Source organism: Agelaius phoeniceus, chromosome 4, assembly GCF_051311805.1.
Source record: "Agelaius phoeniceus isolate bAgePho1 chromosome 4, bAgePho1.hap1, whole genome shotgun sequence".
Taxonomy (NCBI): domain Eukaryota; kingdom Metazoa; phylum Chordata; class Aves; order Passeriformes; family Icteridae; genus Agelaius; species Agelaius phoeniceus.
The window spans coordinates 17,233,169-17,246,486 of record NC_135268.1 but is presented as its reverse complement, the minus strand read 5'-3'; the positions used below and the strand labels follow the sequence as shown (position 1 = coordinate 17,246,486).

Sequence of the window (13,318 nt, the reverse complement as noted above, 5' to 3'; positions counted from 1 at the left end):
GAAGTGAAAGGGAAATCAAACCTATTTGTACCGAATTTCTATCCTATGCCTGCAAAGTCTGAAAGTCACTTACTGGAACAGAACAAGAAATTCTTACTTCCCCTGAGTCTGCCAGCACACAGGAGAGGGAGCAGCTCTTTCCCCCTACCTCCAACACTATTCCTACTTTCCCTGAGACTCTAAATTGCCTTTTCAATAGAAGGCTGTCTTCAAGTACTCCAGTGTGCTCACCTCTGCAGTGAAATACTTGATAATAAGAGTTGCATCTGTGCCATAAAACCCTCCTGATGCTTTCAATGGATATTTTTAAAACCCACTGTTATTAACCAGGATTTGTCTCTATTCATTTATCAGCTGTGGCCCTGGATACCAGTGTGGCACGACTGCAAAATAAACTGCCCCTGCTTATGAGAATACATTTCTCATAGCCAGAAATACCACAGGTCATGACCATCCAGTTTCTGATCTGATTAGGCATCCAGTTGTGCTGACTTAAATTGAGTTATATCCCTCCACAACCTGGCTCAGTGTAACCATCAGCCCTTCTCACTAAGCCCCTTGAGCCAAGCTTGGCTCTGACTTTCAGCTCAGTCCTCCCCCATCCACGCAGGACAGGCAACTCTGAGCTGGCCCATTCATCTCAAAAATGCAAACATAGAATGCCATGCAGTTTCCCACACATAGCACTCAAAGTGCCCAAAGGTAATATTTAACTAGTCTGATTCTTTCCTCTTATCAGCTGTCTCATCAATAGACAAAGCCATTAATTTACAGTAAACATTTTGAAATTCTGAATTTTTAATGAGTTTATAAACAGCAGACAGTGAAGATGCTGTGGATTACTCACTCCCTTGCACAATAATTAGAAAGCAGTTATAAATACTCAGCATATTGTTTCTCACTACTTTGTTAAGAAAGATTTAGTATATAGGAAATGGGTACAGCTCACATATGAGCAATAGGGTTAGTACTAAAGCCTTGGTGAGTAACAGGAAGAAAAGCAATGTTCACAGAAAAACCAGGATATTGAAATTAACAAAGTACAACTGTATGAAATTACCCACAACTGGCTCTGCAGGTAAGATATATGCCATTATTTCAAATTCACTTTTCTATTTTTATTCACTTTTCTATTTTTATTTAATCTATTGACAGCTGCAATTCTCAAATATATTTATAATTGTACAGATTTTGGTATGGTATAACATAATTCTATCTTTGCTGTTCCAACTGATTTACTAACAAAACAACAGAAATTATCTCAGCAAAACATATTGAAAGGTTTTCTTACTTGTACATAAGAGAAAGAGCACTTATTTCTACTTGTCCAACCCATTCCTGTATTGAAAGCAAAAGAAAATTAAGTTCAAACAAACATACAATTATACCTCCTCATAAGCAGATCAAGAGATGCAAGAAATCATTGTTGAAAATAAATATATGAACACTGAATCTGGAGTTCAGCAAGACGTAAAAACACAATTCCCCAAATCATTTTACAGTAGAGAGTACATACATAAAACTACAATTCACATAATTCAAAGACCTAAGTTCAATCAAAAACACTTCAGAGGAAAAAAATCCAATTAGCCATCAACTTCAACAAAAGTACTTGCTTTCTATCATAAATCAGGTCTAACATACCTGTGGATTTTCCAAACTTTTTAAATAATCTTCAAATGGCCCCTCTATGAACTGTATTTAAAAAAAAAAAGAAAAAACAACCATCAGTAATTAGTGATTTTTAATAGTGCAGCATATGGAATCCCCAACCTGTGGCCCACTTTCCAATGGGAATGTACCACTGGAAATGGAAGTCTCCCCTGCCCTCACAAAGCTCACAATGTAAATATAAAGGGGTGTTAAGATGAAGGAATGAACAGTCACACACACAGATCTGCCTTGCAGAAAATAACCACATAAACAGCTGTAAAATAAACCAAACAAAACCCCCCAAAAAGAAACTCAAATGGGGAGTCTGGAAGAAAGCAGAGATGATGGGATGTAGATGTTTATTCCCCTAAGGCATGCAGAGCATCACTGAAGAGAGAATTGTGGACTTGAACTCAAACACCTTGTTAAATAAACAGCAATGGACTATCAGAAACAGGAGTTCCATTTCTGTAGTACAGAAGCAGTGGTAGGATCTAGTACAGGCACCTCCTACAGCACTTTTTCCTCTGTTCTGTATCACCTCAAACTGCTTTTACTTTCAGCAAAGGATGCAAACAATCAGGCTACACTTCAAGTGCCAGCCCAAGAAAGTGATCCTTCAACTGCACTCCCTACCACACATGAAGAGGCCAAATTCACATCTGCCAAGAGCAGAGAAAGAAAGATGCTGCAGTAGTTGAGACATCTCAACTGCAAAGTGCCTCAGCCACACAGGCCACAGAGAGGCTGCTTTTAAAAATTGCTCTTTAGTCTCTATCTGCTTGATTTACCTGAAATAAAGACGCACAGAGGTGCAAACCAAGAATGAAATCTCTTCATGAACTTGAGCTACAAGCTGGATGGCCTCTTTACCCACAGTGATTAAGTAACAAATAATAAGGAGAACTGAGTGGAGCAGTGAGATTCAAAGTTCTGCTTTAGCCATTTGGAAGTGAGAAGAACTAACAAGCCTGGTCCCAAGTTTTAATTTAGATAGAGACAATCAGGTGTGAAGTTAAAAAAGATGGATCAGCCAAACACGATCACAGACAGCAGTTACTTTTTGTGTCAAAATTAAATGACATGAAGATAATGCACAGAGGAAGAAAGGAAGGACACCAGGAACTTCCCACAGGAAACTGAAGAGTTAGAGAATGTAACACAGCAGCAATTCAAGATAACACTGCAAAAAAGGCTGAGGATGGAAATGAAGATGGTGGCTACACTCCTGAAATCTTGGTTATAACAGTATCAGTGGAAAGAAAGACACAAATTTAAGGTGAAATTATAACAACAGGCAGAGAGTAAAAAAACTCCAGGAAGTACCACCATGTCAATAGAGCACAACTACTGAGGAGGCAGCAAGTAAACAGCTGAAGCAGGAGATTAGGGAAAGAGGCATTTGTTGTTTGTGCTGTTTGGGTTTTTTAAAGAGAGATAACTGGTATATTCCAGACACAAAACACAAAGCAGAGTGAGAGACAGAGGCAGCAAAGGAGATCAGCAGGGCTGAAGCAAGGTACCCGTGGGAGGAAGAACACTGGGAAATGAGAACAAATATGAAACACCTACTCTCACAAGAACTTTTTAAAAGGAGACTTTTCAGACAGACAGCAAAGATGGACAGAGGACAGGTCATACCTTGGGATTATGTCTGAGAGGGGAAAAAAGAATACTGGGACCAGGAGTTTGGATGAGAGAGACCAAAACAATACTAAAACCATAATAAAACCAGCTAGGGCTAATAAAGCAGTGATGGGAAACAGCAACATGGGAACAACACACACTTAAGAGTCAAAAAGGGCATGGAATTTCAAAACACTACACAATGGATAAAGAAAACAGAAGTAGAGAAGCAGATATTGGAATGAGCAGGGTAATTCTGGAAAAAAAGGGATTAAAAAGTCAGCAGTGAAAAAATGAAGTAAGAAGAGAGACATCCAAGTGTTAGAAACAACCAGAAGGAGTCAAGTCAGAGCAGCATTGTCCCAGAGAGATCTGCTGTATTTTATATCATTAACTTCTAGTAACTTCCACATTTATGTGATCACTCACATTAGAGCTGAGGGTACTATGTCAGAAATTACAGCACAAAGACACACCCTTATTCCTGCTTTCCTTCTCTTCCCTATGCCAGTGCATACCTAAAACAGTCTTTGTATTTTGGGTCTGGGTGAATTTAGAACAGAAAAATAGAGTAATAATCTTCTAGTAGCAAATCCTTACACATATTCACTCCCCTTCTGTCTGTCCTGGAAATCAGGTAACAGTATATACACTAGAACCTACACAAACAGAGGCACCATTATTGATTAGTGATCTTTTAAAAGGAAGGAAAAAAAAGGAATTTGTAATGTTAAACCAACAGCACTGACCAAGTATAATGAATATCAAAATATTTTACATCTATGGTTGATGAAAAGCTTAGTTACAGATGCTTAGGGGAAAAAAACCTACAGTGCCAATGCATAATAAACTGCAGACCCTGAAAAAAATTCACTAATCTGATCAGTCAAATCCCTTATATACTGGAAAAGCTATTAATTAGCACAACAAGAACATTTTACAACTTTTATTAAAGTAGGCATTATACCAAACTAAAATCCCAATTATAGTAGCTTCCCTATAGACTATTGAAGATTAAGTTTGCTGTTCTTCCTTCATGAGCATTAAAAACTTCTCCCACGCCACATCACTCCAGTCCAAGGAATACATAAGTCTCTCCAGGCTTATGAAAATGAGTTACTACCACATATGTGCTAATTAACTTAAATAGCACCAACTGGCATTTAGCTATGATGAATATTGCCACAAACACAGGCAAGTGCAGAATATACCAAAGTGGAAGGAATAAAGTAACTTTTCTTAAATGCTGGCAAAGAAAACAAAAATACTTACTGCTTCAAATTTCTCCCTATTTTTCCGAAGATAGTCTACACAAGCCATCCTAACGTCAATGTGCCGAGACTGAGAGTGCAACACCTACAAAGGGAACAAGACAACAAGGTGACATTGGATCTCAGGAGTTTTGATGACAGGCCACAAATAATTAATGACTGCTGTCTAAATACAGGCTTGGAAACACTCTAGTTTTATTTTTAAGAATATTTAATATGCATACTCATTCAGCAGCAACATCTTCAGGCAAGTCAAACCTCAATTACTTAATAAAAAATTAAGTAACTGCAGAATTCACAGGTTTGCTAAATTCAAACCTTCAATTTTATGAGGATTACGAAGCAAATGAATAGCATTTATTGTTAATCTTTAACTGCCTCCTTTGTAAAGGATTTCAGTTAATTGAAGGAAGTTACAGCAGGAATGGATGAGGAAGCCACCTACCAACATGCATTCATTCAAACGAAATCCAACCAAGTCTCACAGTGCATGTTTACCTCCTCTTCAGGGGGCCTGTTGGCCAAACACCTTTTGGGAAGCCAGGAATTCAGTTCCCTAAATATGACACCTGAATTCTACCTCCTGTTCAAATCTTTATAGGAAAACTATTACTGTCATCACATGTTACAAGTTATCTCAGTACAATGTAGGGAAGTCCCAGACAATTTAAGTTGCAGTGCCTCTTGCAGTCCTTACAAACCACCCTCAAAATAAATCAGTTCCAAATTCAGTTTTTTTGAATGAAGAGAAGACAAATGACACCAAATTTGCAGATAAACACTTAATAACTCTGAATTAAAGACCTTACTTTCTTAGAGGACATTTCCAATCTAAATGATTCCATAATAAGAATGGGATGTTAAAAACATAACAGCTGAAAAAAAGTTCTATCAACACTGAAGTGTGAGAGAAAATTTCTATGTATTAATGAAAAAGTCAGAATAGCAAAATATATTATGTATATATCTATTCCCTTGAGATAAAAAACCCCACCCACTTCCAATCAATAGTGTTTGCTTGCCTGAACTTATCAATTCAGTGGGGAAAGGAATTTTTTTTTAAAAAGTGATCTGTGTATAATTAGCACAGGAATCTGGGTTCTCACAATCAGAAGCACCAGAGCTCCCACTGCTGTTTGCTTGTACTTAAGACAAGATGACGCTGTCGCTTTTTTCCTTTAACACTAACACTGAAATGGGGGAGGGGAATTCAACAGGAAGAACAGAAAATAAATTACTCACTTTCTCTAATTTTACAGTCAAGTAATTAGCAAAACTAAGAACGTGGCTTTTCAGCTCTAAATTCCTTTTCCTGGACAATCTCATACCCAGCAGCTGTATTTCAATGTTGAGATATTAACACTGAAAAAAGCTCTGAGGAGGCGGTGGAAGGTCAAAACAGATAAGGATTTCTTGGTGGCAGGAGGCAGCTGAACACACAGAACTTCCCTCACCTCACAAGGTGGAAATTATTTTTAAAAAGTCACGTTTTTCACCGGCACATGACCGCATAACCTTAACCTATACCTGTCTGCGTTTTAACACTAATTACCACCCACTAATGAGATCCACTTCCCATGCTTTCGTGAGAAGGAGCTTTGTTTATGTAACCAGTTACCTGCTCGGCCACAGCCCTGAAAAGGCAGGAGCCATCCTTGGCCACTTTCTTCCTGTACAAGCCCTGAGATCGCAGGTAGCGGTCCATGGACGTGTCCCCGGGGGCGTCCCTGCCGCTGCCGGGCTGGCTCTGCTCCCCTCCGCCGGCCCTGCCCGCCGCATCCATGTTCACCGAGGAGACCGCCGCACCCCTCCTAGTCCCACATGGCGAGGAGAAGCCGCGGCGCAGCTCCGGGGCCGGGCACAGGTGCAGCGGCCGGAGCGGGGGGCAGCGCTGCGGGAGCAGCAACGGGAGCGGCAGGAAGAGCAGCAGCCGGCTTCACGTTGTCCACTCGCATGTGGGGAGCGCGGGGAGAAGCGGCAAAGTTTCCTGCGCAGCCCGGACTCGCAGCTCCGTCACTGCCGCGCAGGGCCGGGGGCAGCTCCGGCGGGTCCCGGCGCCGGAGGGAGCGGGCGCGTCCCGGGCGCGCAGCCGGCCTGCGGGCGGAAAACAAAAGGGAAAGGAAGGACACGTGCGGCCCGCCGGGAGGGAGGGAAGGAGGGAGGGAGGGAGAGAGAGAGAGAGGCGGAGGGCGCAAACAGGAGCGTAACCTGGCGCTTATTTTCACTTTCAGCCCGGGCGCTGCTGGGAGCCGTAGTCCCGGAGGAGGAGGAGGAAGCGGGAGGAGGCGGACACAGCGCCCGGGGCCGGGCTGTCAGCCTTGCTCCCGGCCAGGATCATTCCATTGCTTCTTAGCTTAAAACCAGCACCGGGAGGTGGCTGGTGAAAAACAGCATTAACCCGGTAGTGTGCGCTCGCAGCCCACAAAGCCAGATGTATCCTGGGCTGAATCCAGAGCAGCGTGGGCAGCAAGGCAAGCCGGGGTGGGGGGATTGTCTCCTCCTCTGTTCCCCTCCGCTGAAACCCCACCTGGAATATTGTGTCCAGCTCTGGTGCTCCCAGCACAAGCGGAACACGGAACTGTTGGAGCAAGTCCAGAGGAGGCCACGAAGTTGATAATGGGACTGGGGCACCTCCCCTACAAAGACAGGCTGAGAAAGTTTAGGCTGCTCAGCCTGGAGAAGAGAAGGCTGCATGGAAACAAACCTCCAGTATCTGAAAGTGACCTAACAAGAAGCAGAAGAGGGACTCGGAACTGTATCGATGGGACAAGAAATAACAGGTTCAAACTCACAGGGTGGAAATTTAGGTTAGATATTAGGAAGAAATTCTCCACTGTGAGAATGTGAGACACTGGAGCAGGTTGCCCAGAGAAGCTGTGAATGCCCCATCCCTGGAAGTGTTCAAGCCAGGTTGGATAAGGCCTTGGGCAACCTGGTCTAGCGGGAGGTATCCCTGCACAGGGAAGTGGAGTTGGGACTAGATGATCTTTAAGGTCCATTCCAACCCCTTCATGTTCTATGATTTTGTCTGAAACTTAATCCACAGTATGTGGGGTATGTGTGTTTAGTAAGGCTTTGTTTGGTTTGGGGTTTCCCCCCAACAGATGAGATTATTTTAGATTTAAGATTATTTTTTAACTCCATACACTTGCAGGAAAGAAGATGAAAATAAAACAGAGATAGTAAAAGAGGGCTTGATTGAAAATGGTATTTTAAAAAGCCACAGCCATCCAATACTTTTAATGTATTACTTTTCTTGTATGCCACTCCTAGTTGTAAGAAGCCCAAACATTCATATCACAATTGCATGATTAAATTTTGCTTGGCATTGCAAACAGGATTTAGAAGGTTTTGATGCACAAAATGTGACAAGGAAGGATGCTCTTCAAACTTGTAAGGCAGTTTGAATGGAAACCCTGATTTTTACTTTCAGCTGACAGTAATAAGCCTAGGGGAGGGTGTTGACTTGAGATACCAAGGTAATAATAATAAGTAACTTATTAAATAAACACAAGTTACAAGGCAGCCTAATTCTAGTGCTCCAGCAGCATCACACCATCTTTCCTAACAGAAGCTCAGGTTTGCCAGAAAGGAACAAGATACAAATGCCAGTTCCTGATATCTCTGTATCTGTAGACAAGGAGAACAGAAAGTGAAAGAAGTAAAAGCAAAGCTCTACTATCTACATCTACTGCGGGATGGATGTTTTAGACAAGGAAGGGGATAAAAATACCAGCAAGGGGGGAGGGAAAGCTCCAGCTTCTCCCCAGAAGATGGGAAACATCATCTAGCAAGACTGAACTACAGACAGTTGCTGCCACTGACTCAGCTACCACATTCACTCATGAAACTCAGCATAGCAGAGTCCTGCATGTGAGAACTGCTTCTTCTGTAGATAAAAGTAATTTGGAAAGATGCTTTTGAAACCTATCAAACTGGTGTCCGGTCACAGACTTTCTTAGGAATATCCAATTTTTTACTCACTCAATTTATCATGTTTAGAGGCAGTACTATGCTCTAATATTTAACAAATCTATCTTCTCATATATTTCAGCCTTTTGTCATTGTGATTCTATAGGCTGGTGAGGGGAAGGGCAAATGCCTTTCATCACATCTGTTAGGCTCAAGAATGCCTATACATACCAGGCCATTCAGTATGTGACAGGATGTAAATGTGGTTCTGATAAGTGAATACACAGAAAATTAGAGCATTAAAGTCGTCTAGTTGTCAGTGTTCTAAAATCCTGCTCTTCCTGCAATCAGCCCCTGAAGCTGATCAAGTGATGATGACCCGCAGAGTTTTTTCCAAGTGCTGCTATACAAGAATCAATCAATTTCTAAAGAGGTTTAGTTCTCGATGAAGAAATGTACTCCGTACACATATTTGCTAAGGCTCAAGGAGAAATGCACCCACCCAAAGGCACCTGAAACACCTCAGCATTAAAATAAATGCTCCATCAGGATAAGAATGACCAAATTATAACTCACGAGTCATTACAGATGTTCTAACTAGAGTTCCTGCAGATGCTCTAATTAGAGTTAATACAGATGTTCTAATTAGCCGGCAGCTTTATTAACACTTTCGACCAGCACTCACACCACGTGCATCAGCTCCAGCCACGAGTTTCTCCTCTCGCTGCCCCTACCCTGAATCAGCCCAGGAAGCTGACTCAAGCTGAAAACATTTTTTCAGGGGGAAAAAAAAAAAAAATCTGACTTTATCTTTAATCCAAGATTGGTTTTGTGATCCAGGTCACGGCCTGCCTGTGCCAACACCTGGGCCAGCAACCTTGGGCAGAGCAGCCCGGCGTTCCCCGCCTCGCGCGCCCTTTCCCGGTTCGCCACGCGCCTTCTCCCACCCGCAGCTCGGGCACGGGCGGCTCGGCGGGGCAGGCCGGGGACGGACACCCGGGCCGGGATGGACACCCGGCCTCCCGGAGCCGCGGCCGCTGCCCCGCCGTGCCCTGCCCTGCCCGCCCCCCCCCCGGCACCGGCACCACCGCCGCCGCCGGGGCCGCACTCCCGCTGCCGACGGCTCATGGCACTTACCGGCCCCCTCCTCCTATTCTCCTCCCCACGGGCGACGCTGGCAGTGGCGGCAACGCCTCGCGCTCCTCGCCCCGCCGCGGCCCCGGCACTTCAATCTCCCGCGGCGGCCGCTCCGCCCGCTTCGCTCCCGGTGATGCGCCCGCTGCCAGCCCCGTCCCGTCCCGTCCCGCCCTCCCGCCGCGCCGATCCCCCCCCGGCCGCTGTTGGTTTGTCCCGCCGGCCACACCTGCGGCTCGCACCATTCGCCGCGCGGGGGGGTGCCGAAGGGGGGGAAGAGGCGGGTGAAAAGCGCGCCCGGGCGCCGGGGCAGCGAGCGGGGTGTAGCGCCGGGGTGCTGCGCTGGGATCCGGCCCTGGTCGGCTCGGTGGAGCCGGATGGTGCCGAGGCGAGCGGCTGTCGCCTCATGTCGTCCTCACCCGCAAGGCCCGCAGTGGTACAGCCGAGGAACCTTTCCTTCCCCTCACCCAGTAGGTCCCAGCGAGGGGCGGGAATTGCCATGTGCCACCGCTGAGGGAAGCGGTGCCGCCCGGCCCGAGCGCCCCGCTCCACCTGAGGGGCGCGACGTGAAACGTTTCTAAGCGTGTTCCTGACGGGTCCATTTTTTTCCTTAGTGAGGTAGCAGCCCGGAGAATAGGTGTGGGGCAGGACAGGGGACACCCCGCGTCACGCCGGCCGCAGGGATCACGCCACAGCCACACGGGTTTGGAGGGGACATCCCACAGCCACACGGGTTTGGAGGGGACATCCCACAGCCACACGGGTTTGGAGGGGACATCCCACAGCCTCACGGGTTTGGAGGGGACATCCCACAGCCACACGGGTTGAAGGGAACATGCCAAGCCACACAGGTTGCAGGGAGCATGCCAAGACACACAGGTTGGAGGGATCTCGCCACACCAAAAAGGTTGGGGGTGTCCCCCCTCAGCCACACGGGGGGATCACCCTACGGCCACAGAGGTTGGGGGGGACACCCCTCAGCCACACAGGTTGGGGGGCACATCCCACAGCTGGTTGTGGTGCCAGAAGGAGAAGCTGCTGAGCTGTGCCCTCGGTAGATGCGTGCTGCCACAGTAATTGTGTATATTTCTGAAATGTGATCATATACAAAGAGTGTGTTCTCATATCCCATTGCTCTTCCTTGGAAATGCTCTAGCAGACATGAAGAAATATGTGAAATGCTTGTAAAGAAATAGAGGGGAGGTTGTGAGAAGAGTAAGCAAGTGTGTAGCAAATTCAAATTCGAATATTTTTTTTTTCCCCTTGACTAAAAAGCTTATTCAGGCTGGGAACTCAAAAGCAGCGTGGCCAGCAGGGCAAGGGGGGAATTCTGCCCCTCTGCTCTGGTGAGAACCCACCTGCAGTGCTGCATCAGCTCAGGGTCCCCAGCATTAAAAGGGTGTGGAACTGTTGGAGCCAGTCCAGAGGAGGACCATGGACAAGCTCAGAGGATTGGAGCACCTCTCCTATCAAGACAGGCTGAGAGGATTGGGTTTTTCAGCCAGGAGAAGGTTCTGGGGAGACCTTACCTGCAACCATTCAGTACCTAAAAGGGGCTACAAGAGAGCTGCAGAGGGGTTTTTTACAAGGGCCTGTGGCAATAGAACAAGGGGACATGGCTTTAAACTGAAAGAGGGTAGGTTTATATTAGACACTAGGAAGAAATTCTTTACTCTGGGGATGGTGAGGCACTGACACAAGTTCCCCAGAGAAGGTGTGGATGCCCCATCCCTGGAATTGTTCAAGGCCATGTTTGATGGGACTCTGAACAACCTGATCTAGTGGAAGGTGTCCCTGCCTGTGGCAGAGGTGCTGGAATTCGAACCCTTCCAACCCAAACTGTTCTGTGATTCTGTGAGTCAGCTGTCCTGGCCAAGCTCCCTCCCAGCTTTTTGTGCACTTCCTCACTGGCAGAGCATGAGGCACTGAAAAGTCCTTGACGAAGGGTAAGCACTACTTAGCAACAACCAAAACATCTGAGTATTTTTCTCATACTGTATCCAAAACAGAACAATGTACCAACTACTTTAAAAAAAATGAACTCTATCCCAGCCAAATCCAGGACATCATGGCAGAGGTGTTGGAACTAGGTGATCTTCAAGGTCACTTTCAACCCAAACCATTCCATGATTCCATGATTCTCTGATCAGCACTCAAACACATGATCAAGCCAAAGAGTTTAGGGGGCATTAATAAATAAATACTTCAAGCTAGCTAGCATGAATATTAATAGTGGTGATAAAGCCTGATGCTTAAGGGAACACTGTTTAAAAAAAATAAGAGGGTGATCTGGTTATAAAAAAATATTTTAAGTTGCCTATTTGCTTAGTAGTCCATGATGAGATTTGTGTCCTGTCAAACCCCAGCTTGAGAGACAAAGAATGTTAGAATTTGAGTTGTCCCAGCCCCTTCTGAACTGAATCTGAACAGCCTGTTAAAAATTTTATTTTAATTCCTGCATGATAAATATTTATGGATAAATAAAATGTGTGTGGACAAACTTGGATTTAATTCTGCTGGTGAAGACTAGGCCTGGATTTCATGTCCCTCAGGCAGAATAGAAGTTCAGTTATAGCAGAATATAGTAATGGTTGCATTATTCCTACATGCTATTTATAGCTGACTGCATCTTTGTGCTTCATGTGTGAGCCAAAGGTTGTACACTCCCAGCATCTGCATTCCTTCAGTGCATCTCAGGGAATTACAAAAAAATGCAGTCTGCTTGACTTTGAAATTTACAAAAAATGAGTAATCATGTAACATTTTGCCTTCTGGAGAGCTTTGGTCAAGGCCAGAATTTTAAAAGGTTTAATACCACATCAGATTCAAGGTGCTCAACGTTCAGGTGGGCAGCACCCAAAAAATGATGGGCTGATGGCATGGGCAGCAGCTTAGTATCTCAGCACAACAGAGCAAGCAAAAGAAGGGCTGGTTTGAGTTTGTGGAATGAATTCCTGTGGGAACAACTAATTAATGCTGTCCCACATAGAATGAAAAAGACAGGATAAAAGGGCTGCATGTGACACGAGGGTCACCCTTCTTAGTTATACCAGAAGTATTATTTATGCTGCTGTGAAAGGTGTGTCTTCAGACTCTGGGCAGAATATCCCATTGCAGTCTCTAATTTGGGGAAGAGTATTTTCCTTGGTTGGATTTTTTTTTTTTAGACAAATGGTTACCATTCAGTATAACACAAATGACAAAAATCATGTTGTGGTGAAAGCTATTCTTTCCACCCTTGAAGAACACTTCATAAACTGTCTTGAAGCTGTTGGTCTGAGGACTTGTAAAGTCAAGAACTGCTGAGAGTTGAGGCAAGAAGGTATTTGAGGTAAATTGAGGCTTGTAAGAGCTCTCAGAACTCCTGAATGGTGGTACTATAAGCACAGGAGGAGGATGGCAGAACCATATCAATTTAAAGCAGCATTTTTAGTGGTGTAAGGATAGAACATGAGTAATTGGCTGTGAACTGGGGGCTATCACTTTAGGTAATGTGAATGGCTATTTACATATTTACATTGTACTAAAAAAGTACTCTTTTCACAGTTTCTTTATGCTACCAGAGTTTTGTATAGGGTTTGTGTGGCAGGGTTTTGGCAGAGGACGCCCACAGGGGTGGCTTCTGCAAGAGGCTGCCAGGAGCTTCCCGCACGTCCAAGGGAGCCAATGCCATAATCCTGTTTACAGAAGTAACTGTGTGACTGCAGCAAGAAAAAGCCAGG

At 44.9% G+C, this 13,318-nt stretch overlaps 1 protein-coding gene across 12 annotated transcripts in view; it reads right to left on the bottom strand.

The window, feature by feature from the left end:
* OTUD4 (OTU deubiquitinase 4) overlaps window positions 1-9,765 on the bottom strand; it is a 28,723-nt gene extending 18,958 nt beyond the window's left edge. For 3 of the 12 annotated variants that reach the window (XR_013182001.1, XM_054633311.2, XM_077176985.1), the window contains exons 1-4: window positions 6,169-8,385; window positions 4,552-4,635; window positions 1,645-1,695; window positions 1,292-1,338 (exon numbers count right to left, since the gene is read on the bottom strand). Coding sequence is in view for 10 of the 12 variants with exons in the window: in XM_054633311.2 (XP_054489286.1) it covers window positions 1,292-1,338; window positions 1,645-1,695; window positions 4,552-4,635; window positions 6,169-6,333 (347 nt within the window). In the remaining 2 variants the exon portion in view is untranslated. Of the gene's footprint in view, window positions 1-1,291; window positions 1,339-1,644; window positions 1,696-4,551; window positions 4,636-6,168; window positions 9,342-9,599 lie in introns of those variants that run through there. The other 9 variants (XM_077176983.1, XR_013182000.1, XM_054633313.2 and 6 more) reach the window with 9 other exon arrangements.
* Window positions 9,766-13,318: the final 3,553 nt, after the last annotated feature.